General features: G+C 37.1%; 1 protein-coding gene across 2 annotated transcripts; it reads right to left on the minus strand.

Annotated features, from left to right (window-relative positions):
* On the minus strand, positions 1 to 27,362 carry TCEA1 (transcription elongation factor A1). Of its 2 annotated transcripts, none has more exons than XM_063326866.1 (10): positions 27,166 to 27,362; positions 20,946 to 21,008; positions 16,402 to 16,507; positions 8,883 to 8,970; positions 7,697 to 7,842; positions 5,694 to 5,750; positions 4,537 to 4,691; positions 2,448 to 2,594; positions 1,404 to 1,475; positions 1 to 339 (listed from the first exon to the last, which is right to left on the minus strand). In XM_063326866.1, the coding sequence occupies exons 1-10, from the start codon at positions 27,232 to 27,234 to the stop codon at positions 331 to 333; spliced, it is 912 nt and encodes a 303-aa protein (XP_063182936.1). In that variant the 5' UTR covers positions 27,235 to 27,362; the 3' UTR covers positions 1 to 330. The 2 variants fall into 2 exon arrangements, with proteins under 2 accessions (XP_063182936.1, XP_063182935.1); XM_063326865.1 differs by having other exon boundaries at positions 7,697 to 7,845.

Here is a 27,362-nt window from a genome sequence, read left to right on the forward strand (position 1 = left end):
TTTAATTGGTAAAAGTTTAATGTCAACTTACTTATAAAAATGAAAAAATATTTTAACATTCACCATACAATTGAGCAACCTGGCCCTACCGACTATCAGCTATAAGGAAGGCATTTAAGGAAATGATGGTTGTGTCAAAACAAAGGCTAATTTCAGGCATGTATGCTGCTTTAAAAAAAAAAAAAAAAAAAAAAAGAAAACAAAAAACCAAAAATAAACCAAACCAAAAAACCCTCTTGTTTGCAGGAAGCTAGATGCTTAGCCTAATTTTTAAAGCTAATTACAAAATCCTCTTTCATACTGGTCCAGATGTCTTGACAATTTCTTCTTCTAACAGAACTGTCAAAAGAAAAGAATTTTTATGAGATCTTCATATAACTTATTCTAAATCTTTGCAAGAAGCAGAAATATGACACCATACTTAGGATATGGAATTTACTAGTTAAAGTCTTTGCTCATATCATAACCATCTCTTCACCCAAGCATCTTTATATGGACACTCTTGTAACCGCCACCTTACAGAAAGGTTTAAGGACAAATGAACTTTTCTAGGTACAGCATCAAACAATTTCTAAGCTTTGTAAATTATTTAGATATCTTGGGGTATAGATTTGAACAATATTCAGTAATAAGATATGTAAAATAAGATGTATAAAAGAACTTCTTTTTATGCAGTACTCAACATACGCTGCGCAACATGGTTCTGCAGAGCTGCAGCATTCTTAACACAGAAAAAACGGCACGAGGGTACCATGCTTCATATTGCACGCTATCATATCTTAAGTTGTAAATTGTACAGGCCTTCATTTCAGTTTTTCTCCACTTTATCGGACTACCAGTGTTCCTCAGAAGCTTTTATAATTCCCATCTCCTGAACTTAAAAAAAGAATTTAAATGAAGTTATCACTGCCCTACACTTATCCTGACACAGGAATATGGCAGCAGTCATCTCTTTTTTTAATCCCCTCTTCTTTTCAGAGTAGAAAAAAAAAAAAACCCAGATCCAAACAAAAACAGAAAAAACAACAAAAGGGCTAAAAAGGCCTATTCCACTCATCGAAGTAGAGATTAAAAATGGTGAAGAAAGAGAAAACAGTGACTAAACTTGCCACTACTTTGTATGGCAAAGCAGCATTGTAACTAAATGTCACAAGGACTAAGTCAGTGTCCTGACTTCTCTCCCTCTGCCACCGCCCTACATGTGTGATATCACACCTTCAGTCAAAAATACTTTTCTATAATCTAAAGCTATTTTGCAATATTGTGCAAATTTTATGTTTGTAATATCATTAACGGGCTAAGAAATAACCAAAAGTCAACAGAAACTCATTTGCAATTTACTGTAAACCAAAATTAAGCAGAGAGCCTGGCTGTCTGCTATCAAATATGTAGAGCAGTCTTACCTTCCATCTGTTTCCACATTCATTACAGACAACAAACGTTGTCATGGGTTCATCAGCACTGCGGGTTTGAACCTTTGGTAAAAGCAAGAGCCAGAGTGGGAAAAGGAAAATTACTATCTTCCATTTTGTTAGCATGTGTTCAATATAGAGGTTTAAAAATCAAAGTTTAACATTAAGGAAACACATTTGCATAAAAATACAAATGAACTTTCCATATCAATTGAAATTGTTTTTTTGTCTAGACTATAAAGCAATCATAAACTTATGTTTTGACAGATTTAGCAGCATTAAAATACCCATTTTAGCATAGAAACTGTGCACATACTTCTAGGAAAAGATTCTGCAGTAAAACTACGTGTTCAGCACAGCTTTATGTATATTTACTGATGCAAAGGCTTAAAAGTCTCATGATTCAAAACCAGCTTTCTACTTAAAACATTTGATATACAATATTAAATTATAAACCCAGCTGATCCTATGATCAAAATTACATGCCCTGAAGCACTGCTGAACAAATTAAAGCCCTCCTTCTTGCACATACTCCCTAATTAAAATAGAAAAGAGTTGTAACAATGATTGTAAGTCAGGGTCTAGTGTTAGTCAAATGGTATATTTTATATATATAAAAAAATATATATGTGTATATATTTTATACATGTGTATCATTATTTTCTGCTATTTATTCCTTCTGTAAAGAAAAGTTTACACACATTAAAAAGAGTAAATTAGATCTCCCCCACATAAAAACATATTAATAAGATGTAATAAGAAGAATTAGCAAAAACTCAGCAAAGAAACTAACGTTTCTTTGTATAGATACTCAGCTTGGATTTACATAAAATCTTTGGTAAATTGGTAAATCAATACAACAAACATTCTTTATGTAAGCATACCTAAGTAGGTCCAACTATCTTTGTGTATTTTGTAATTCGTTAGCATTCTGTTAAAAATTCATTTTGTAATTAAAACCTTTTTCTCTGACAATCTGACAACAGGACTCTAAGCTTTGAAATAGGAAAACAAAGAGTATGAATAACCACGTACCTGGGTGTATGTACAGTTCTTCTTTTTGCACTTGCCACATGTAAACAGATCAGTTTGGGTACCTCCTGTTTTAGCCATCTGGTGCTCTCTGATAGCTTCTTTGGTCAGATTTTTGCGCATTTCTTTCAGCTCATCACTTGCCATTTCCTATTAGGGACAAAGAGCAGACAGTTTACCAGAGAGTGTTAGTTTTAAATAACTTGGTACCACTGTGCGAGCCCATGCTATTTTTTATTTAGAATCCAGGAACAACAACTCTAATGAAGGGCAAAGTAATTGTACACGTGTTTAATTTTACAAGACTTGAGGTATTTCACATCACAGAAGCTACAACAAGTTAAAAATGGGTGGTTTTTTTGGTTTGGTTGGGTTTTTTGGAGTTGGTGTTTGTTTTTCTTTTTTACACATCTGGAAAAAAAAAATCAGTAAAAGTTACGATATTAGACACCTAGAAACATTTCCATGCAAAAGCATTTCTGAAGTTCAGAAATGTAACACAGAAACAAGGTAGAGGAGGACTTGAAAGTTCTCCAGAAAGGAGGAAAAAAGTCCATCCCCTATGTTAGATCCTTGCATAATTATCTCACTGATCTACAGAAGACTATTATAGGAAAAAATTACACTATTTTGATTATTTCTATATTTGTACTGAGAAATACAGTATAGCCATAATTTAACACATTACCAGAAGTCATATACACATAGTTTCAAAATACCAACCAGAGAGCTCAGATTCACTAATTTTCTTTTTCCTTGAAAACAGTTCTAGCGTGCAGGATCTCCACAGTGTTTAGCAATCAAGTGTGCACAGCAAAACCAAGTTGTTCCATTTTTCTTCAATAAAGTTTTACTCCACATCCCATGGAGATGCGGAACACAAATCTTGCATTAATGCTGTTTCACTTTAGAAGTAATCTTAACACTAAGGTGTTTTTTAGCCATTCTAATTTTAATCCAAGACATAAATTAAAACAAAGAATGGGCACTCGACAATACAAAACATATCTTTGTGCATTTGTATGTACATACACGTAAAATGAACAAACTCAAAATACACACCGAAGATACAATATATATTTCTTTACACATTCCTTTATCGACCTGTTTGCCCCAGCCTGCATGTAAAGCTACAGAACAAAAAAACCCAACCAACCAAACAAACAACACCAAACCTTTCCTTTAGAATAAAACTAAACATGATTTTCATTAGTTGATCGTAAATTTAATTTCTTTGTCTCCAAGATACTCTTTTATGCCTGATTTGGGGGGGAAGAATCAAACACATACACGCAGAAATACAAAACTGAAATGAAATGCTAACTGTGCTTTCATTTTTCTCTCCCACAAAACCTAACTTTTCCTTTGACTTCCTAGATTTATTTTGATTTGTAAAGACAGTGAGCATCTGAATGGGAATTTCTATTCAAGTGTCCAAAATGTTCTTTCAATAACATAAATTTGATTTGATACAAAGGGCAATTCTCCTAGCTGCTTTCCCCTATCAATTATGGCTTTTTCCATTTATTGTGATGAGTTTCCTTCAAAATCATTTGAAGCATTCTGTCAAATTTGAGATAAGCTTTAAATGAACACTGAAAATGCCAACAGGAGAGGGACTCATCTTTAAAACCGCAGTGCTACACCTTGCACAGGTGTGTAACAGCAGAGGTCAGCATTTGAAAAACAAATGGTAAGACAGGCTAACACTTACATACGCAGAAAAGCGAATGGGTAAGGAACTTGGAGTCACTAGCTAGATATATTTACATCTTCTGAACTTAAAAAACTGTCACTGATACATCACGTGTCCTTTCAAAAATGGCACAACATAACTGTGCTTCAGGAAATTTGCATGCAACAGCTTACCTGCCTTCCGACTTAAGAGACCAAAATCAAATGTTTAAGAACCACTAAAAGACACCACTCTCATTCCCTCTGCTCCCAACACAGTCCTGACTGCGCAAGCCACAAACAAACCATAGTCTTTCAGACATGCGGACAGCTGACGTAAATTCTTTTTATAGCTAATAAATACAAGCCAGGACATGAGTCCAGTAGGGAAATAGTTCAAGACCTGTGCTTTACTTACCTCTGCTGTCATTTTGGCAAACTTGTCAGGGGGAATGTTCCCACATAACACATTTTTCCTTAGGTTAGGATTCTTTGCATCCTTGAGATTTGCTATCCTACTTCGTACCCTATTTTTGTATTTCATATCGGTGTTTTTCAATTCTTGAAAAATAGGTGCTTTGGATTTAAGGAACAAAACATTAACAAGTAAAACAGAGCATTATAAAGGTTGCATTCTGGGGGGCAACTTTTCTAAAGCAATGTACTTCTCCACTGCTGATTGAGTCCTTCCCCCAGTCCCAACCCTGAACCCAACCAACAGTTACTTTTCTGTTCTACACAGCAGACTTCACATTCTTCTGAAGCCTAATCATAGTTCAGCACATGGTCAGTGAAAAATGAATTTTTGGGTAGTAGGACCTAAATTTAAATTGTGAAAAGTCACCCATAAATTTATGTCCAGTTCCTTGACCTCATCCTGAGGATTAATTGATTTCTAAACCAAATATTCAAACACTGGCAGACAGCTCACTAACATAATTTTAAAACAGGTTTGCAACAGAAACAGGAAATTCCTTAACAGGAAAGGTGGCTGACTGAAACTACCAGAGGACATCAGCAAGTTAGAATCATGAAGCTTAGACTATTTCTATGCTTAAGAACACCCCCCACAAAAAAAAGACCAACCTAAAATAAAAGACAATCCCAGACCTTTGCTCTGTAACTATTCAAACACTGCTACCAGAACAACCCTTTTGAAAATTCCAAAATCATTTAGAAATAAACTTGTAGAAATTAAAATAAAGACATTAGAAAAATATTAAATCTGTTAACAAGAAAAGATCTTAAAATAACAGAAAAGCCCAGCATTTTATGTCAGAATGCTTCAGTAAGATATAATGTTGCTGCTGCAAGGAAAACATACTGAACTGAAAAAAAACCCACACACACTCACCTACACAAATTCCTACATGTTTCAAGGCAAACCATTTAGGTTGTGCTTGTTTTTTAAACACTAAATTTCTGCACTGATGTGTTGAATGCAGTTTGCTATTTTTGTTTTAAATTAAATTTAAAAAGACTCGATATATAGATCAAGTTAATTATTTTTAAAATTATCAATGCTTTTAAGAAACAGTCTTGTTCTAGAGCACATAGGTGTACAACAAAGGATATCTTCTTCAATCTGAGAACCCAGCTCTTCCTCATCAGCACCAATAGCAATGTAGTCATCTGAGGAAAACAAATATTAAAATATTAGCAACCTGACAATCTCATCAGTGTTCTATATTCCTGATGGCCCATTCGAAACTCTGAAACTCAGCAAATTATGAAACAACCACAGTGAATTTTCCTTTTGTACAGGAAATTGTGAAATTCCCTATACTGTATTCCTATTTACTGTATACTTATCCCTTTACTGTATACTTATCCCTTCAAAACTGTGTTAATGTTACTTGGAAGAGTAAAAATAAGTGAAATGAAGAGCAATGGAAGTTTAAAAGAGTAGAACAACCCTAAATCTTTCACAAAAACAAAAATTCTGACATCTAGTTGCAAACACAAGTAGAAACAAAAAACTCTGCTATACAGAAAAATTTTAAATATTCTAATAGGCTTGACAAATACCCATATCCACAGCGTATCTGTACTTGGAACAGACTATTCGGAAAAAAAAACATTTTGTATTGTGTTTCATCAATTCTTTCAGTCCACACAATACAAGCATAAGCAATTAATGTTTTGCAAGCATGCAAGAGAAAGATCTGATTAGAAACATAGTAATTAAATAACAGAAACAATATTATTAGATATTTATAAAAAATGCAAAGCAGAGATGTGTCACAAAACATGTAAATTAGAAGAAATAAATCACAGCAATCTCGAAGACAATGCAATACTTGTCCTAAGCTACCTCGGAAAGGGCAGCCGTCTTTATGAGTAAGGGTTTCAGTCAGAAACAGTAAATAATTATCTTGAGACATTTTAGGTCAAATTAGACACATTATGTGTTTTCCTCCTTCTCCTTTTAACATGGGTGTACTTCAATGAGTAATCCAAACATTTCTCCTCCAATTTCATGCAGAAGGCCATAAAATAACATTTTTTGAGATTGGCATTAAATCCATGGATGATCATTTTATGTGCTGAAGAAAGTAACGTAGCAAAAAGAGTTCTTGGAAAACTAGCTAAAATTAAGACTACATAGAATTATGAATAGTAAGATGCTAGATGCAACTTTCTGGTCACAAATTACTTTAGAAGTCTATGAACTACATATCCAAAGGACCACAGATTCATGGTCTTTAGTCAGTTTTGATTACTGCCTGTATCTGAATTCATGCAAATTAAAAGAAAGAATAAAAGAATGAAGAGGGTAAAACGGATGACTCAGAAGTCTGCTTACACTGGGTCATGTTACACTAAGCTAAGAACAGAGGAGCTGGGTTGTAAGTTCTGGTAGAAGAGAAGGACCCACAAGAAAAAAATCAGGTCATTCTGAGCAGCCCAACTTTTAGTTTGCTCCTTATCTAGTGTATCATTTAATTTGTCAGTTTAAAGACACCCAAGTGCACATGAGGGGGAAAAGAAATAAAAAAACCAAACCCACAGTCAAGGAATTTACAGATGCCCAAAAGGTATGAAGATAGAGCAATGCAAGACTCTCTTATCACGAGTGAAACTAACTGTAAGTGAAATTCTTATTGCAATGAAATTTCCATGATTAAATCAAAACAGAAAGGCAGGCTTCAAAAAACAAAATCTGAAGGCCCACAGGAACTCTGGTGTAAGAAAGGCAGGCATCTATATAGTGGCACTCTCAGTCAGAGTTAAGACAAAAATCCAGCAGCTTCCACAAAATGATATAAATGAGGCTTTAAGGAGGCAACAACCTTCCTGAAAAGAAGTTCCACTCTAGGCAAGATATCAGATGAACAGAAGCCACAAAATGTTCTGTATCATCAGCAACAAAAATGTATTTCAATACATATATTCCCATGCTGTCAAGGTTACTCATTCCTTGCAACTTGGGTGAACTGGCTTGTGGGTATATGCACAAAAATAGACGTTAACAAGGTTTATTCTACCCTACGGAGCAGGAGAAAAACAGAGTGGGAAGGACTGAAATAGAGAAGAAGGAAATAGTTAAACTTGAAAATATAGTCTACAAAGCTCACCTCCTGTTCTGAGAGCCGCAGAGAGCATTTCTCTACATTTCACTCGTACAGAATCCGAAGTGCTTGGAGCCCGGGGAAAAGAAGGGATGAAAGAATTTGAGGGAGCACTACCCTCCTCCTTTCTGCTGCTGGAATTGCTACTTGAACTGCTAAAAAAAGGCAAAAAGGAAACTAATATTAATATTTTTCCCTCCCCTTCAAATAACTTTGTTCCAGGGCAAAACACAGGTCTTCTCCTACATCCATTTGATGGTATTCCAAAACAAAAGAACACAGGCCACTTTTTTAAAAGTGCCTTCAGAATATTCACCAGGGTGTTCCATACAATAAAAATACAGCAGGTATTGGTTGGACTAGATGACCTTTAAAGGTCCCTTCCAACCCAACACATCCTATGATTCTATTCCATTCCATTATGTGGCATATAAGTTTTAATTCTCAGTTCTCTACATTAACCCCTCCCCAGAACTTTATTTTAAAAAACAGTGAAGATACATCACACTAACATTCAGTCTGCTTACTGTACTGAAGTGGTACCATGGTCACAAGCAAGCAATTAGTGTAGTTTTGCAAACTGTAAACCAAGAAGTTTTCAGCTTGCAACAGGACAAATGGTTAGAGGTTAAATTTCAACTTGAAAACGGTTGCTGGAAACAGATTCACTAAAACCAGAAACATATAGAAGGAACGGGCTTGCAAATACTATTTTGGAAACGTTTTCAGCTCCTATAGCATCATTAACATGGGCTAACGTGAGCTCATTTTTCTGATAACATGTATTTCATGTTTACCAAAAAACGTGCACGATGAGACTGTTCATTAAACGTAAAAGCTAGCATACAAAAGTAGTATTCTAAACCTCCAACATAGGCAATTACCACAAAGCTGTGACTGAAAGCTGTTTTACAGTTCCCAAAGCTCAGTGCTAGCATTGAGAGAGGAAGGAGTATTTGACAGATGAGACAGATGGAATAAACAATAACCAGTCTGGCCATTTCTTAACCTGCAGCTTTCATGGTTTTTTAATGTCAGCAGCAGCAGGATTTACTTCCCTAATAACACACCATTTCTTGTACAGTTCTACGTATTTCAGAAAAGAATGTGGAAGCTGCCTCTACTATGACAAAATTGGACCAAATATTTTTAATGAATGAGGTTATTTGTATAGTCATAAAGAATTAAGCACCTTTCTTCTCTTGCTTCAGGGCTGTTTTGTGAGGAAGATGCAGGCTCCTTTTTCTTTTCTTCAGAATCTTTATCAGTTGAAGGTCCATCTGGAAATAGAAAACATGAGAAACTTTCTTTTACCCAGAAATAGCAATAGATTTAAACCAGTGGTAAAATATCTTTGATGATTTCTCCTGCACCAGTTGGAAATGCTAGCAGCTCCCACTCTCGACTTTGACCTTCTCTTGCAGTACAGCCTTCCACTCCCCAACACCTTCGCCAGCCCAGCAAATGGAAAATATGACAACACTTCAGATCCTTTGAGTCAAGTCCAGCATCTGCTTAAACTGACAGTAAAGACATGATGAAAATGTAGACTTTTATGATTTATTTTTGCCAGCTCTGCTGCATGAGGTAGACAATAACTTCTCAAACTACTGTGTCAAATCTCTGGAGTTGCCTCCCGTGTTTTAAATATAAGTTCCTACTAAATACACGTCATTCTTTTTAATTATATTCACAGGATTTCTACCAAAGGACTGAACCAAATGAAACCGTAGTGTGAAAGTTACCATGGTTGCCAAAAAAATATAATTTTCATATGCTTTTGAAGGAGTTTTCCAGACACACAAACAGTATTTTCTGCGATAGCTCTTAAATTATTTGTCTTAATGTTTATAAATATTTGAATTTTTCTTTACCATACAGGCCATGTTTAATGATGATTTTATAAAGAATAAAGCTGAAAGCCTTTATTAAAAAGGGCACTCACAATATTTAACTTTAGCCTACTGAGAACACATACACCCTTCTATTGTAAAGAGGAATTCAGAGTGGCTAAATCGAGCTCCTGCTTTGATTTGCTCTCTAAAAAGGCTAACTCTCCACTCCCTACAAGATTGGCATCACTCACTGACAGATTTTGTGAATTCCTCTCTCTAAGCCCTCATAAAGCTGCCATTACACTTCTAACTCCATAGACATATATTGCAAACTTTAAAAAGTACTAAAAACGATCAAGAAAAGGAGGGAAATCTGATAAAGCTCAAGTCTTTCCCACGAAGATGTCCTGAACTAAGGTACCTAAATCCTTGTTTAAGCATCTACAAGTATCCTCATTTCCAGGAGAGCCCCATCCCCACATTTCCCTGGGCGAACTTGGTGGTATGGAACATGTATTAATATGCACATTCACGTGACTACTCTCCATGGCAAGAAACGCTTATATGATATATAATTTAAAAAATATTCTAAATATGCACGTAATCTCATTTACCCTCCTCATTTTTTAAGTACATGACCATTTTTGTCAGAGGTTTTACGACAAACTGATAGACGAAACAGGTATCTCGGGTACAGCTCAGGTTCTACAAAGCAGCATAGCTGCCTTAGAGCAGAGCTCTGCTTCAGCCCATTTATAGAATCATAGAATGGTTCGGGTTGGAAGGGACCTTAAAGATCACCTAGTTCCAACCCCCAACCATATTTAGCTCCATATTTTTTTCTGGCACACAAGTCGTCAAATTCAGAGCTGACATAGGTACCTCCTGCATATTTTGCATCAAATAGACCACTATGGTATAGCTGGTACCTAGCTTTAGTTTACCAAACACTTCCATTTAGCTCTGCACCATTTCATCAGAGAAGGCAGGCACCAGAGAACATCTGCCAACACCCCAATTGCTTCTTCCACTTATGGAGGGCAGGGTGTACGTGAGGCACGGGGATAAAGCAAGAGGTAAAAGCACAGCTCTTCAGACACCTGCAGACCAGTCTATGCAAGTGTGTCTCAAACCAAGGTCAAACTTCAGCCGCTGAGACAACTGGACCATCTTCAGGCAAATATGTCTTCAAACCCACAATTTCTTTAATCGCTTAGAGGAGAATTTATAGACACTTTTGTTTAATCCGGTTTCAGAAATCTGAAAATAAAGTTAACAATACTCTCTGCTCAAAATATTCTCCTAAGTGTTTAAGTCATTCTCTCTTATGCATCACAAGTTGGAAAGCACTGAGAGGAGATCCAGTGCCAAGCAGTATTTATTCTTAAACTCACACATTAATAAGGATTTCTTATTTTATTAAAATACTGTATTGACAAAAGAATGGAATGCAATTAACAGCCTGCTCAACACTATTTCAACTATCCTCTGGGGAAAAGGGGAAAAAAAAAAAAAATTATCCTTGAGAAACTAGAAGTCCCTACTAATTAACTGTACTTTCAACAGCCAGACTCTAATGCAAAGGAAAAATGACAGCTAATGGGAACTACAAACAACCACAGAAATTCTAACAAAGTAAGATGGAAAAAATGTCCCTTCTATGAAAGATATTTAAAAATTTCAATGAGCAAGTGATTCACATCAGGAAGTCTACAGAACATCATAAATATTTATATAATATAAATTATAAGTTGCTTTAAAGAGGCACAATTACCTTTTCAACTTTGTACAGCTATTAAAACTTGACAGAACTTTTTTTCAGAAACAAAATGAAGCTGTCATCAATTTTAGGACTGAAAACTGTAACTTCACGGTTTTAGCTACTGCAGCTTCAGAATGCCATAAAAAAAATACAAGCGCTTTTTTTAAAAAAAAATAAGGTAAGCATTAGCTTCTTTAAAATACAAAGAACAAGCTAGTAACACGAATTGACTATTGGCCATTGGAGTAAGACTATCAAATTCTGAATACCGCATTGAAGGTAAAACATGACATGACAGTGTTCTCTGTTACCAAAACAAAATTTTTAATCTAATAATATATGGTCAGAGATAACACAATTAATCTGAGTGTTAGAAGCCATTAATAGCTTCATTGTAGATTCTTCTAATTATAATTATATTACGGGTGAACTCAAGACATCTGCTAGTAAGAAGAAAAAAATTAGACAGTAAAAAGATGTAATGTGATTAATTTATAAGTTTAACTTTAAATTAAGAAACTTTTTCAAGTAAGAATTTTTCCGAAACGCTAAAAAAAGGTGGCTAGTCATCCCCCAGAAGCACATGAGAATTTAATTTAGTGGGTTATTTTATGTTACTGATTGAGATATCAGCACCAAAACTTTGAAAGTTTACTGAGCATTCCGTTTAAATAAGTTAAAGGAAAGAGATATGAGAACAGGTAACGGATGGCATAGTTATTAATTTAACAATGACCCTCATATTTAATAATTTTTTAGGCCCCATTTTCCAGACCCTGACCAAAATAATCTTGAGATGCACAAGCAGCTACACTTGCCAGCAATTCCTCTGCAAGATGTAGTAAGACATGAAGGTAAGATCAGAGAAGCTTCTTCCTAGTAGCAGCACAGGGAGGAATAATATCTAAAGTCTATAAATAAAAAACAGAATTATGAACTGTTTGCCATTTTAAAAGATTTTTTTAATCCTAAGCGACAAAAGAGCATGACACACTAACTACTTTGCTATGCATGTTTTTTCCCCTATACAGTATGATGTAATTTGCCTCAAGTGTTATTATCTCTCCATTTATAATCCTAACAAATTATAGATCTACTAATTGTACACGGAACAGTTCCAAATATACATCTGATAGGAGGTGATTTCCACAGCTCATACTTGATATGGAAATGAAACTACTGAAATTATTTTTGCACTTGATTCTACTTGATATCTTATAAAGACATGTACTCTTCTTATCAATAGTAAACAATACTCTTAAAACACTATTAGACTGCAATTTAGGAATTTGTTTTGTCAGTAACAATTTTTTTGAGCAAAGCCAGTAGGTTATTTGATGTCCTTGAACAATTTTCTTACAGGTATGCTAATGCTGTCATTAAGTATAGTGCTAGACTGTACCAACTTGCTCCAGTAGAATCGAACTCGGGTTCGAAATAATAACGGACTGCATGAACAAAGTAATCTAAGTAAAACGCTTCTGTGAAGTCTGGCTGGTGTTATCTTCTCCTGACAACATTAAACACTTAATTATTCTTTTAAAATAAAATTACTCAGCCATGCATTTTTTTGAAATAGGCATTTCAAAATGCTTGTGGTTTCATTTTTGTTTTTTATTACTGCAATAGATGAACACACTTGCACTTAATGCCAAGATTATTGTCTAATCATTCTGCATTTCCAGTTCAGTACATAAACTTATTGGAGTTGAGCTTACTTAGAGGTTTGGACATTCTTTTTCACTGTATACCATTAGAATTCAGTAAGTAATTACTTGTGATGGGGAATGTTACATTTCTTAAAGATTTTTTTTGTGTTGTTTTTTAATATAAATGAACACTTCTCATAACCTAAATGGATATGCATAGATTCATTATCTGCAAACCATACTCTATATACTTGGCAAAAAAATCATTATTTGAAAATCCCATGTTACAACTGAACGGTATTTTATTCTGAGACCAGAATTTGCTTCCTTATGTAAATTGTGACCAACTGGGCTGTGTGGTTTAACGTTTTTACAGCAACATCTAAAAGCGATCTTCCACTGTAGCTCACTCAGCAAATCACTTCGGACAAGGCTTGCAAGACCTCTGCTGGGCAGCTTCCGACCCCCCTGAAAAAACACTCGTAATCCAGCATGGCTCCGGTAAAGCCATCAATATCTGATGATTCACAACTTTTCTTTGTCTTCTTCTCACGTTTCCCATGCATTCTTAAAACCTAAGTTCTGATAGCATTGAAGTTAAACAGTACATGCAGCCTAAACAGTCAACAATTCTTGCCTAAATTCAAAATGTCATTTATAAAAATAACTCACAAAGACTTCAGATCTCTGAGTACAATGCTTGGTACGATTAACAGCTGTCCGCTTCTGTTGCCATCTTTGATCCATACCATTTTACATGCACTATAAACAGCATAATCGAAACTGATTTCTCAAGCAGCTCAACATACGGTATTCCGTATTCTTCTGAGAAAGTCAAAACTAATGATAAAACAGAATAAGAGTATTTTGTAAGATTCCCACCCATACTTCACACAGCCCAGATACCCTACCTTGCACAGTTATGAGATTTTAAGTTCTAATGAATCACTGAGCAGTGAGACGAGAGGTGAAACATTTGCCCTACTATGCTTTATTATAAGATCTACATGACAGTCAAGGGGATTTTAACTACATAAGTTTTGAATATAAGCAGTGCTATATTTTCAGGAATAATCTGATTTTATATAAGTGTATAACCACAACTATACTAGACGAGGCGTAATAACGTACACGCAATAACATCTGCCCTGTAACAAAAATTAGAGCATGAACAAAGGTCATATACCCACTGCCTCAAGAAGAAAGTATTCAGTTCGGATTAATGTCAAACATCTGCTATTTACTTTCCAGTTCCTCACACGTTTGGCTTCACCTGATGCAAGTAGCCTTAGGCAGAGTCTCCCAACTGTCTTAAAATAATCTGAATGTAGAAGCCATCAAAAGGGGAAGGTCCACCTTGCCCCAGCTGTATGTTACTGCCACAATCCCAGTGCAGGAAACAGTAACTGCAAACAGGCTGGGCCAAAAAAAACCTGACAGAGCTGAAATTTAAACGCAAAGAAAGGAACAGAACAATTAATTTCCAACTGGTCAGTTCCCAGCTGTGGTCTCCTGGATAGCCACCTAAGCACTAGTTGTAGCTCAGGAGGAAGCAAGGAGTCACCTGTGCAGAAGGGAAGCCAGGACCACCCCTTTCAGCAGCAGCCTACACCCAGATTGACCTGCTGTGACCATCAGGCACCACGGTCTTATTCCAAACTTCTATGGCATGAACACCCTCTGGTCTGCAGGTCAGAATAATACTGCTCGTGTTTCACAACATTTGAACACTTATACATCAGTCAGCTATAAGTAACAGTATAGTAAGAGAAGTTTGACTGATTCAAGATATTGTGTTAAAAAAAAAACCGGGAAGGAAGACTATTTTTACTGTCTCAAGAAAAAAATAACAATTCCTTTGCTCAAAGGACAGTGATACCCAGAAGAGTCAGCTCCCCTCCCAAGAAAAGCAGTATCCAAGGACACTCCCAGAAGTTGAGAATTCTTGGGGGGGAGGGAGACTATTTCCTCTACTTTGTTGCCTAAACTAAGTTGCAGTATCAAAAATGTGAACTTTAGAGTAAAAAAACCAAACCAAACCCAAAAGTCTGACAGGGCCTTGCTGTTGCTTTTAGAAGTCTTTAGAGTAACTCAAGTTAATATGCAAGTCCATTTCTCCACTTATGTATCTTACCACTTTTATGCACTGGATATAACACAGTTGGACTTCAAGTTCCAAGTGGAAATTTAAACATAAAAAGTGCATAATTTTCACTATTTACCAGTGAACTCTGATCAGATCCTCTATAAATATGCATTTAATTTATAATAAAAGTCAGTACCATGATTTAAAATTTATTTTATCAGCATATCTAGTATTATCTAAATTTAATTATTAAAACTAACCTAACTAGTATTATCTAACTTTTTAAAGGTAGGTTAAAAAAATACGTTCATTGTAGAGGTTGTTGCTTCTTATTAGAATATTGAAGTTGAAAGCTGTGACAAATTGTCCATTTCTACACAGATATACTGCCAGATGGATACAAAGTCATTTCTACATCATTTACAAGAGAGTAATAAAGTATCTGACAAAATACTACATAATTGATAAAAATGAGTCTGACTTCAAATGGCAGGGGAATCTAACACGTCATGGTATCTAGCATATTATTCTAGATTGAATGGGAAATATTTAAATCACTAGAAAATAACACAAACTGTTTTCTAGTTCAAAATTTTAAGCTTCCTAAATCTTAGTTTACCTAAAATTAGATACAAAAAAATAAAATAGAGTACAGCATAGTCTATGAACAAAAACAGCTGGACACAGTTTGAGATTTGAGTGTTTTCAAATGCATTAAGTACTACAAAATACCCTTGAATAAAACCCTGCTAACAGAAAGGTTTCATTAACTGCATTCATTGCTTTAAGAAAATTAAACAAAAAGTATTAACTCATTAACTAAGAAGTTGTTTAAAACTATGAAGGTTTTAGAAAGTGCGGATCTATTTTTTGCTACCTGTAAGTTCTAACAGATTTTTAACATCAGTTTTTTTACTGTTTTTTTTCCTCTTCACAAATTACTTTATAACCAAACTTCAAAGCCTCCACACTCCCATATGAGATTCTGCACAAGTTCTTCAAAGTACCTGTTATATTTGACAAAGGAAATAGCCAAGAACAGGTTCGTTAGTGCTTAGTACTGCAGAACAGTCACTCTAGCTCAACAGCAGGCAACGAGACTTCAGAAATGAGTCATGTCACAGAAGCTGGCTTCCTACTGCTTGCCAGCCCCAATAAAAATACATTAACTTTTTCTCTGAATACACTTTCACAGTAATGCACTGGTGCTCGTCAAAGAGTAAAAACCAACTACATCAGTGCAAAAAGTTTCAATACTTACACAGGACCACAAATATATCTAAAGCAAGGCAGTGTCAAGGATTTGCGCCAAGACTGAATATAGTTAAAACACGCAAGAGCAGGAGGTAAAAAAAAAAAAAAAATTTGTGTCACCATACCTAACAGTTTTTTCCAAGACTTGATAAGAGATTTTGCTAAAGATGTAACTTCTTCATCTGTGCTTTGCTTGCGTATTGCATTCACTGACATTCCAATTCTGGTAGACTGCAACAGAAATAAAAATACACATGATAAAAGGCAACATGTAGACAATTTAACAAGTAAACACATATAAAGTTGTACTTTGACATCATTTTTTTTCTTTGTTTTTGTGGGATTTTTCTTTTAAGACTACCAGGATGAAACGCTGTAAGCCTTTACAAAACTTATTTTAACAACTTCAACATTTTAAAAAGAAATACAACATTATTACCTTTTGTCTCCATCACAGAAGTTTTTTTGGGGGGGGAGGGGGCACAATGGACAGCAGGGTTAAGGGGAGTCAATCAGAAGATTTTTGCTCCCAAACTGTTTCAAAAAGCTCTGCAGAACTACTTACCTAAACTAAGTACAACATCCAAAACATCTAACAATGTGGAAGTCATATATACATCTTAGTGTTACATAAAATTTTTAGCAAAGGTTCTAGCCTCAAAACCTTATTTTTCTGTGAAGCAATGACTGCATTTATATTTTGGCATGATCAGAAGCTTGCCAACTGCTTCAATGACTTCATATCTTAGAATTCACATTTAGTGGCTGTGGAAGAAGCTGCAGCATCAGCTGTGATCGACCACTTTTGAGGTTCCTAATAAATTTGACAATACTGATATTCTTCAAAATCTTAAGTACAGAGGGTTCTGTTTTTATACGGAAACAGCAAGACTAGCCCTACCTCTCTCAAAAGGCCAAGACAGTGACAGGGTTTAAATTTTTGGCACTACTGCCACCTATAGAGTGAAGAGGAGATTAATTTACAATCCACTCTTAAGACTCAGAAGATGAGGACATAAATTTAGCTCAGCAGCAACAAGTTTCATTTTAGATTTCTGACTACCATGTTAATCTAATAAGTAGAACATTTTCCACAGTTTTAGTTTCATGAGAGAAGAAAAGCATTTAACAACACAAACAAGTATTTTATTATCATTTCATATTTTGATTGATGAACAATGTTTTTGAATTGTTCTTAAGATGTTTGGTTTTGTTGCATTTACTATTTACAGGACTCACTAAATATAATTTATTCTACTTACTTTTGCAGTAGTTCATCATAAATTTCCTTCATCTTTAAAAAAAAATTTAAATCTTTGTGGCTCGCTAAAAATGGAAATGATTTGTTCCTGTAAATTACTCCTTGCAACCCACACAACAGTTTTTGGGGCACCATGGATATGCTAAATGACTGGAAATGTACTGAAATATTCCAGAGCTATTTCAGCAAAGGAAACACATCAAATAACCTCAGGTCTGAGCATCAGCTCTAAATGTGTATTTTGGATTAAAGAAAACAGATGGTTACTCACCTGTAACTAAAGTATTTCAGGACGGACTCTGTTCACTGAGACTAACAGTACCAGCCAACCCTCTTAACATGTTAAACACATACTCTGGACATTATGTGCAGACAATAAAAAATAACAAGTGCTTGGAAATACATAAAATACTCATGATACCTGAATGAGAAAAACGTATCTACAAAAAAAAATAATCCTCCACTGATAACTGGGCACAACCATGGCCAACTCTCATCAGCAAAAAGGAAAGACACCAACTTAGAGACTTACTTAGGTAAGTAAAACTCAAAAACTCAAGTAAAACTCAAAATTAATTGGATAAATTCATTTCTTCCTCTGATCACATGCAAGAAACAGATTATGGTAACTATCTAAACTGCTGGCTTTCTTAAGGCAGGACACAAATACAGTTCATTTGTTTGTGTTTACAGAGCACCGGATCTGGACTGCCTAAAGATAGGGGAAGGAATGATCTACCAATTTATTTGCCTGCAAACTGACATAGGTAAATCACAAGATCAGTGTTATATTCTCAAAGTAACTGTGCTTTAATTACAAACTAGCTGTCAGCATTTGAAATTTCCTCAGACTTCCATCTTATGGAGCTGCTGTTCTGAGAGCCATTTCAAGTGGAAAACTAGTATTTTTGCCTAAACCAGCGTAGCCTGTGGAATTGCTTTATCTCTGTGCCAGTTTGCGTGTGCAGGTATATGAAAACCTTCCTCAGCCTGTCCAAAATGCATATTTAACGGATCATTCTTCCCCACTTCAAATTCTAGAGCCCTTTTCATCTGCTTTCTGAAAGTAACGAGACTCAAGAGACAACACAAGGCAGCTGTTTTCCCCCCGAAGCATTCAAGCTGGAGGCCAAGCAGCCTTCAGTTGGTCTGAGCAAGTTAGCACGACCCATCTCAAAACAAAGCATACAGTGGCAGCTACTCTTCTCTAAACCAGACCAAATGAGACAACATAAAGAACACAGCTGGGGAAGAAAAGCAACCACTGAAGCAAGTACAGGTGTTACCAACTTTAAATTGCAAGAGAGTATGAGGACAGAGAACTGGTGACCAAATCAACCCCTGAAGAACAACCACCTCCAGGTTCCCAGGTCTCCCTGGCTCGCCAATGAACTGTCAAGAAGTCATTAACAAGGACTGCACATCACAGCCTAGTTCTGCACACACGTGTGCCTAATTTCCGGTAAAACCTGTTTGTGAAAATAAAGACCGTCTGTCTCACTCGCTGTTTAGCTGCGCATTACCCACAATTAGCACCAGTGACACGATGCCTTTAATGCTGGGCGGCTGCTAAACAGATTTGCAACTCTGACCACCGGATAAGTCACGTGTGAGGAAGGCTACTGGCTCCCTGCCCAGCTGAGCAAGGATCAGCTTGCTTACATAAAACTCGCTGGGTATGACACAGTCGTATTATTGTCTGTAACTACTCCAGCTTTCTGGGACAAAAATCAGGCAAGAAAGACACAAAACACAAGCACAAGTCCAGACTACTGATGTGCACCTTCCTATTCCACACACCTGTAAGGTTTTCAGAGGACCTCACCAGGTCAGGCTGAAGTAACAGGCATGTTACAGGAAAAATCGTCACTTCTCTTATTACATAGGAATAACAAACTATCATATCAATTAGCAGAGCTTTACTCCACGTAGCCGGCTTTCACAACTGCCTAAAAACGGGTGTGGAAGTATGCTTTTCACTTGTGTCCTGTGTTTCATGAGTTCAAACACATCCAATAGATATCTCAGTCTACACAGAGGAAGTTAGTGCTCCCACTCTCTCACAATCATCACCCTTCTTGACATTAGCACACTATTGATCCACTACCAGATTACTCTGCATTTCAAGTGTTGCTCCGAGTCCTCCATTGCTTAAGCCAATGTGGGAGACTAAGGTAAAAAATTTATGGCAGACTCTACATATTTACAAAACTCTCAACAAAAATATTGTCAATTTGAGTCCAAACATGTTGCAAAATGCAATCTTACCCAGACAAACTGTTTTGAATACAGCAGTGGATACTTACGAGGCTACTTAACTAATCTACAGTCAATCTATTACTATGCTAAAATGCCTGATCCCTTTAGACCTACTGTAACACAGAGAAATCTTCTGTACAAACTCATATGGTGCCCACCCCAACAAAGATTAAAAACAATCTTTTACTGCAAATATTCTTTCACTCTAAAACCAGGTACCTGTCATATGGACGGGAATAAACAAGCTTCTTTCAAGCAGGATAGAAAACTGGACAGAATTAATATGCAACCCTATATAAATTAAGTCAGGGTCACGCAAGTGCCCTAAAAGGCAGACAGTTGAGCTTGTTTGTACTTAGCAAGATTAAGAGTCCTCTTCTGTTGATAACACTACTAAGGTTTTCATTGCATCTGAAAAAAGAATGTACATTCTTCAGATCCTCATGGTTCAAGGGTAAAATTGTTCTGTGTAAAGTTTCTCCTTCTAGTCTCATTCTTCACACTAAGCAGAACAGGTTTGCATAGCAGCATTTACAGGATTTCCAGAGCACTTGCAGAGAGATTTTTCATTCCAAAGGCAAAAGCCCCACTATTACAGAAATACTTTGTATTAAGACCTGCACAAAGAAACTCAAAAGAATCAGGTTAAGAGGGTTTTTCTGGGTTTTGTTGTTGTTTTGAGTGGGGCTTGAGGGGTTTTTTTTCAGTGGGGTTTTGGTTTGGGTTTTTTTTAAGGAAGGAGGTTGGACATAGGGGAGAAGGTTGCACCATGGTATCAGCCATGCTCATTCATGCATGAAGGTGACACTTTCAAATTCCTATTTTCTGTCACAAATGGTATTAGTAATAAGGTACTAAGTACATTCTGTAAATATATAGGATGCATACGTCAAGAATGGCATTGTTACTGACACTTAAGATTTGAACTTTATAACTAATTCTGTATCTGTGACCATTAACTATCACTTAGAAAAAAGTGACTTTTCAGTCTCTTCCAATTTAAGTGGCAAGCACAGCAAATCAGGTCTTACATTTACCTCTGCCATTTGAAAATTTTCAGAGATAGGAAACATCTGGCAAATTTGATGGCTTCACCTTCATCGTTATGGAATTAATATTTGCAACATAACAACAATAAGAAAGTCATACCTGTAACAACTCAAGGGTCATGGGAATATTCTTAAGCTCCTTCAATAAATCAAGAGCTCCAGCCTGCAAAAACAGAAAGAAAAAAAAAGAAAAAATTTAGTAGCAATCGGGTACTTCAAATATAATATCAATGACATACTCTTATCTACCTTTAAGGTCCCAGATTGAATTCAAGCCATCAGTTCCCAATTTATCCACAGACCAACTACAGGATAAAGAATGTTCCGCTTCACAAACTCTAAGCATTAACAGGCCTTAACTCAGAAATCAAAGTATTCACTCAGAGACTAGGTAAGTTTTATCCCATATAATTCAAATGCCAGTTAAAGCATTCTGTCAATTACTACTTAACCATCACGCATCCTCAAGAAAACAGCCTCAAGGGTACTTCACTTAACAGCATCAGAAACAAGCCAGACAACCACAATTTTCATCTCAGAACAACCTCACCTGTTTTAGCACAAGAACCTGGAGTTGATAAGCTCTGCACAGTCCATCAACAGTGTGCATATATATACATGCACATATAACTATATATATGAAACATACATAGCCAACATTCTTAACTGTATTTGCAGTTGTGTGGTAAAGACAGAAAAGTTTACTGGTTTAAAAACTGTGATCAGATTACGCTACTTCAGTTGACACAGCCGTAGCTCCCCCAATAGAAAAAGACAATTTTGTGAGTGTGTCTACCAACAAATGCCCAAATAAAAAATAAAAAAAAAACCTGAGCAAGACTTGCTTTCAAGACTTATTTTCAACTCCTAAGTTTAAATATTAATTCAATGAAATACATAGATTAGGCTGCATAGATTAATGCAGACAACGCTCTTCAGCCTATACCAGACTTGCCAAACATCAACATGTTCCAAACTAGAAGCCAGAGCCCATCCCAAGGTGCTATAACATCTGAGCTAATGCACTTGTTTATTATTCAGCTGTCATAGGTTTTTCTTTTTTTCCTTTTCCCCTGCTAAGGCCATAAGGAAAAAAAAGGTACAAACTAATACTGTGTAAGCAGCAACTTTCTAGATAGATGAGTTAATTTCAGAGATTGTACCGTTAGGCTTTAATAAACTCCATACACAGCTACTCTGACTGACAATTCATTCCTTGGCAATGTTGGCCTTACTTAAATAAAAAAAAAAATATTCATAAATGTGATCTCCATAATTTACTTTAACCTCTACATCCTTGAGGATTTACTGCCTATACTTAAGCAAAGTTCTGCACCATCCACTTCTTAAGGTGCACATGGGTTGCCAGACTATAGCAACCTCCTAAAGGTTGAGAGGTTTTGCTGTTAATCAAGTGCATATGGTTCTGAACCCGTGACCTCTAAACCCCGAGAAGGTAACTGCCTTCACATTCAAGAGGTCACTCTACCTAGGCTAAGCACACTACCTTCCCATTTTTTTTTTTATTTTTTTTTTTTTTAATTCATGAAGTTTGGAAACAAACCCCACAAAATTTTCAACTTGCAGATATTTGAAATTTGATTCCTTTCTCTTTCCTTACCACTCTCTTAGCTCATCATATTTTGTTTACTTTAATATGCTTTTTGCTCATCTTTATTTTTAAATTCTCCCTAATCAGCTTCTCATATGACACCTGTTGCAATGAAACTCTTGTAATCTCCTGCTGCATCTGCAGGTCTTACAATTTAACCACTAAAGATAGCGCATAAAATAACCACCGAGTGGCTGAGAAAGATGAAAGTGGAACTTGTATGTCACATCCAAACAGGTACAGCTTTGGACGCTTTCAAATGTCTGCTACAACCTGCTTTTTAAACACATCTGACAGCAAAAAAGCCTTGTCCCACTATGTCCCTCCCACCTTACACAAACCCAATACATTTATAAAACAAAAGTTTCACTATTTTGCCATCATAGCAAAAAGTCTTATTCATGATATACAAAACTTCTCCAATTCCAACTGCAGAATTTTAGCAGCAATGATGCAAGACTGGGAAATGTCATGCTGTTTTCAGATGCTAAATTGAGTTAGCACACTAAAGCATTTCTTTCTCTGAAGAGCCATAAGCGTGGTTTCTACTGTGCAAACATAGATCCAAGTAAAGCAAGTTAATTATCTTCACTGCTACAAACCAAAATCAAATTCAAGAAAACTTTTCTTAGCCAAAACAAAATGAACAACAAAAGTCAATATGCCATTTTCAAAAATATAATCCAGTAACACTTACCTCCAAATCAATTAACTTACTAGCAAAATGTACATGGTACATGATTTCAAAATAAACACGGGTTATTGTAGTCTGCAATTTCAGCATAACAATGATACTGTAATGCAAAGTAGGAATTATAGAACATTCTTCACCTCATCTTAGAAACACAGTCTAATCAGAATTTCTTTGTCTCTGTAAAATCTTTTTTCCAATTGTAGGTGTCTAAACAACTTTAGTATTCCCAGTCTAAACATTTTCTAAAACTAGTAACTTGATATATAGAAGGTTAACAAACCATGCAACAAGTAAAAAAAAACAGGGACTCTCTCCACAGAAGGTGTTACCTACATTTCTTGCTGTTTTCTGTACCAAATTACCAAAATTTCTAACATGCTAATGCTTTCTAAGCCTTCACTCTTCTCTAATCAATTATATTAGGTGTACCAAGAATGAGATGCCTTAAATTTAAACTGAGTTTAAACTCATAGCAACTGAAGTTTTTCTTAACTACTTTTCTTTGCATAAAATCAAATGCTCTCTTTTCCTCCAAACCAGAGTGAAAACTGCACAGTAGAACTTGTAATTCCTATTTTTCTAATGTAAGACTTCTCTGTTTAAAAAAACCCAGCCATTAAGAACATAATTATAAATCTTCTTTTAAAGGCATTGCTATAATTTTATAGAAAATGAAAGGCAATGCCCCATTTGACTAGGCTGGTTGGCTTCCAGTTTACCTTGTTACTTGAAATAACAGAAGTCAGCTTCATACAGATTTAGTAGATTACTCCTCTCAGCTTCTCTCGGTTGATCAGATCATAACACCAGAACAATGTTCTATATAACGCTATGCTTCAGGCAATAGGAAATGGAGTATGCTTCTGAAGACAGCAGAGCTATCCAGTTACAATTCTGTTCTACTTAAGGGAACAAACATTTAATAAAATGGACAGTTTTACATTTTCTTCCCTAAACTTACTCAACTGTTCTTGATTTTTTAATCCATGGGTGCAACCTTATTTTTCATACCTATTCATTACAGCAGCTTAATGAAAGAAAACTGTACTCACGTACAATAAAAGCTACAAGGCACTGCATGTGTTTTAATTCAATCACAGTTATTCTGAAGGAGAATTAATATCTATTTCAAACATGCAAGCAATAGTTGAAGTAACAGCAGAAATATGTAGCTCACATTATTATTTTGTCCTTCAAAACAAAAGAACTTCACTAAAATAGTGATGAAATCTGCACAGTTGCAATTAAATCCTTAGTCAAGGCAAATCACCAAGAGTCTGACTCAGGAAGGGTGTCTGCACAGCCTGCCTTTTCAACTGATCAAAAGAAATGCCAAACAGCACTTTGTCACAAGCCACAGAGTCGCCTTTTGTATGAGAGATGAAGCGTCTCTTGCCATCTGAGTCTTGACAACTTCAGAGTGAAAAGGTCTCAAAGCTTTTTTTTTTTTCCCCTTTTATTGATGGGTTTCATCAAATCATTCTCACTCAAAGACATACAGCAAACACCTGTTCTTCTTCAGTAAAAATGGAGAAATTAATACAAGAGGTTGTCAGGAGCATCATTATCCAGAGGGTACTTAAGTAAGAGTGCATTTCTCAATTCAGCTTCATCTTTGTGAGACAATAAAGTACCTCTTCATAGAAATGATCTTAATAATTTCACTAAAGTTCGCATTTTAACTGCAAGGCAGGATTAGGTAGGAAATCACTGTACAATGAGAGAAAAAGCCTCCTACTAGACTAGTAAGAGAAATACAGAGGCATCTCAAGTTAAATAGTGATGTACTTCCTCTCCTAGCATACAGCTAAAGGTTTTTATCATGGTATACACACATGCTTCAGATAAACGGTCAGATCTCAACTATCAGCTATATAGGCAGCTCAGGTCCTCAGAGTTAAAAGGTTTTTGAGACAGCGTCAAACTAATGACAGAGCCACTTGTGTGCAGTAACAAGCTGGAACGAACGAGCTCCCTTCCAACAAAGTACAAAAGCAAAGCTGTTTCTAGTGCTGCGCATGGTCTCACTCCTGGGACAGGGGTGAAGATGAAGACTCCGCCGCTGGCTCTGGCCGGGCACAGCTGCCCGCGCTGCCTTTGGCCACATCAGACGTAGGCTGACCCCAGCAAAGACACCGCACCGCTCCCTGGAGCTTTGAAAGTTAATTAGGTTACACACGCTAGAGCGTGAATACACATCCCCAGCTGCTACTAAGAACTACATCCAAACTCCTAAGCCTTACAGGTCACAGAGAAATATGCTGTGGTCACTAGCAGGATCTCTGGTATCGCTTGCAGCGATGCTACCCAGCATCAACAGTCCTTCCCATATTACCTGGGAGTTGCTGTTTTCTTTCTGTTGTCAGAAGTCTTCCAAATAAAATTGAATTGACTGCACTTTGTCATTCGCATTACCACGACATTTAAACTTTTCACAGTCAGTACACTTTCACCCTTTCCACATCTCATAGCAAAGAACCACTACTTCAACTTTAGAGTCAGGAAAGTGAGACAGTGAATTCTTTTATGCTGAAAAGCACGGGGAATAGAAATAAAAAGAAGGAGGGAGGGGACAAAAAGGCAAAAAATTATCAAATGAGTAAACATTGGTTGTAAAACATTCTTTCCACTAGACCTGTATCATTAGAAGGTTAAAACGTATCAGAGCTAAACCATACAACATTATGGAACATCAAGGATTTTGAAACACAGCAAAGCATGGCCTGTGTGTACTTGCAATGAATTTGCTTGGATTCTGAACCAAACACATTTCACTGGCTTAATACAATCAGTATGTCTATAAATATCCAAATATTATTAAAAATGTTATTTATAATTATAATTTCCTTAAATAGGAAAAAAAAAAGACTTCTATAAACTGAAATTCCACACTGCTCAGTTCTGAACTACCACTAAAATTACGCACTTAGTGCACTATTATACTCAGTGTATTAAAACAGCAGTTTGCAGGAAGAGCAGCAACCACAAATATACACATTACAAGAGCACAACAGTGTGCCCACTGGATAAAGAGGTAGTAAACAGAGTTTACAATTCACTTGTACGCTATTTTATGTGTAACTATAATCAGGTATTTGACTGTTGCTGCACATTCTGATTTTACTTACTTTGCTGGTTTTATAAGAATAGTATAGATGTTATACATTAAGTAGAAAAAGTTCTATATCAAGGGGGTGCATGAGAATAACACTTGAAGTAAACTAACTGAATTCTACCCAACCATATTTCACTGCCAATCTAAGGCAGAAATCATTCCCTGAATGAATAAACACAGTTAAAGTGATGTTTATACATTGTTTCAGCTTTAAGAGAGGAAAATAAATCCCAAATGAAAGTGGCTCACATCCCCCATCTGCTTCATAAGTTTGCCCACACACCTCTGGCCACCCTGCCGAAGAAGCATTAGGGTTTTTCATTCGTATTTTAGTTTGCACGCCCCGCACAGAACTCCCGATTTCACACTTGAAAGCGAAAACAACCCATCCGAAGGAGGACACCGCCTCTGCAGGCGTTCTCCTCGACCTGACCGGGCTTCCTCCGGCACTGTCGAGCCAGGCCAATATCGCGATTTTAATGAATGGGCAGCGGAGGGAAGCCCCGTTCGAGCCAGGGCCGGTGCCCGGGGGCAGGAACCCCCCCAGAGCTGGACACCGCCCTGGGGCGGGGGGAGGCCCCGCTCCCTCCCCGCCCGCCCGGCGCTGCAGAGGGCGGCCGGGGACAATCCGCCGTGGGGGGGGGGAGGAAGGGCTGACAGGGCCCGGGCCCCCCCGCAGCGGGCAGGCCGCGCCGGCCGGCGGCTCCACGTCCTCCCGCGGCGGGGGAAGCGGCGAGGAAGGCGCGAGGCCGCCGGACAGCGGGGGAAGAAGCGGGGGTGGGTGAAAGGCCGCGGCGGGAAGGAGGAAGGCCCCCGGGCCCGCTCCGAGGGGGGAGCGCGGGGCCGGCCGGGGCTGCGCCGGGCCCTGCGGCGGCGGCTCCCGTCCCGCCCCCGCTCACCGCGTTCTTCTTCTGCACCATCTTGTCCATCTTCTTGGCGATGCGGATGATCTCGTCCTCCGTGGTCATGGCGGCTGCGGCGGCCGGAGCGCGGCCTGACGCGGCGTGCGGGAGCTGAAGCCGGCGGAGCGGACCCCGCTGCCCTGCCCTGCCCTGCTCTCCGCTCCCCGCGGTGCCGCCGCCGAGCTCTGCGGACA

This window comes from Chroicocephalus ridibundus, chromosome 2 (genome assembly GCF_963924245.1).
Source record: "Chroicocephalus ridibundus chromosome 2, bChrRid1.1, whole genome shotgun sequence".
In the NCBI taxonomy this organism is placed as follows: Eukaryota; Metazoa; Chordata; class Aves; order Charadriiformes; family Laridae; genus Chroicocephalus; species Chroicocephalus ridibundus.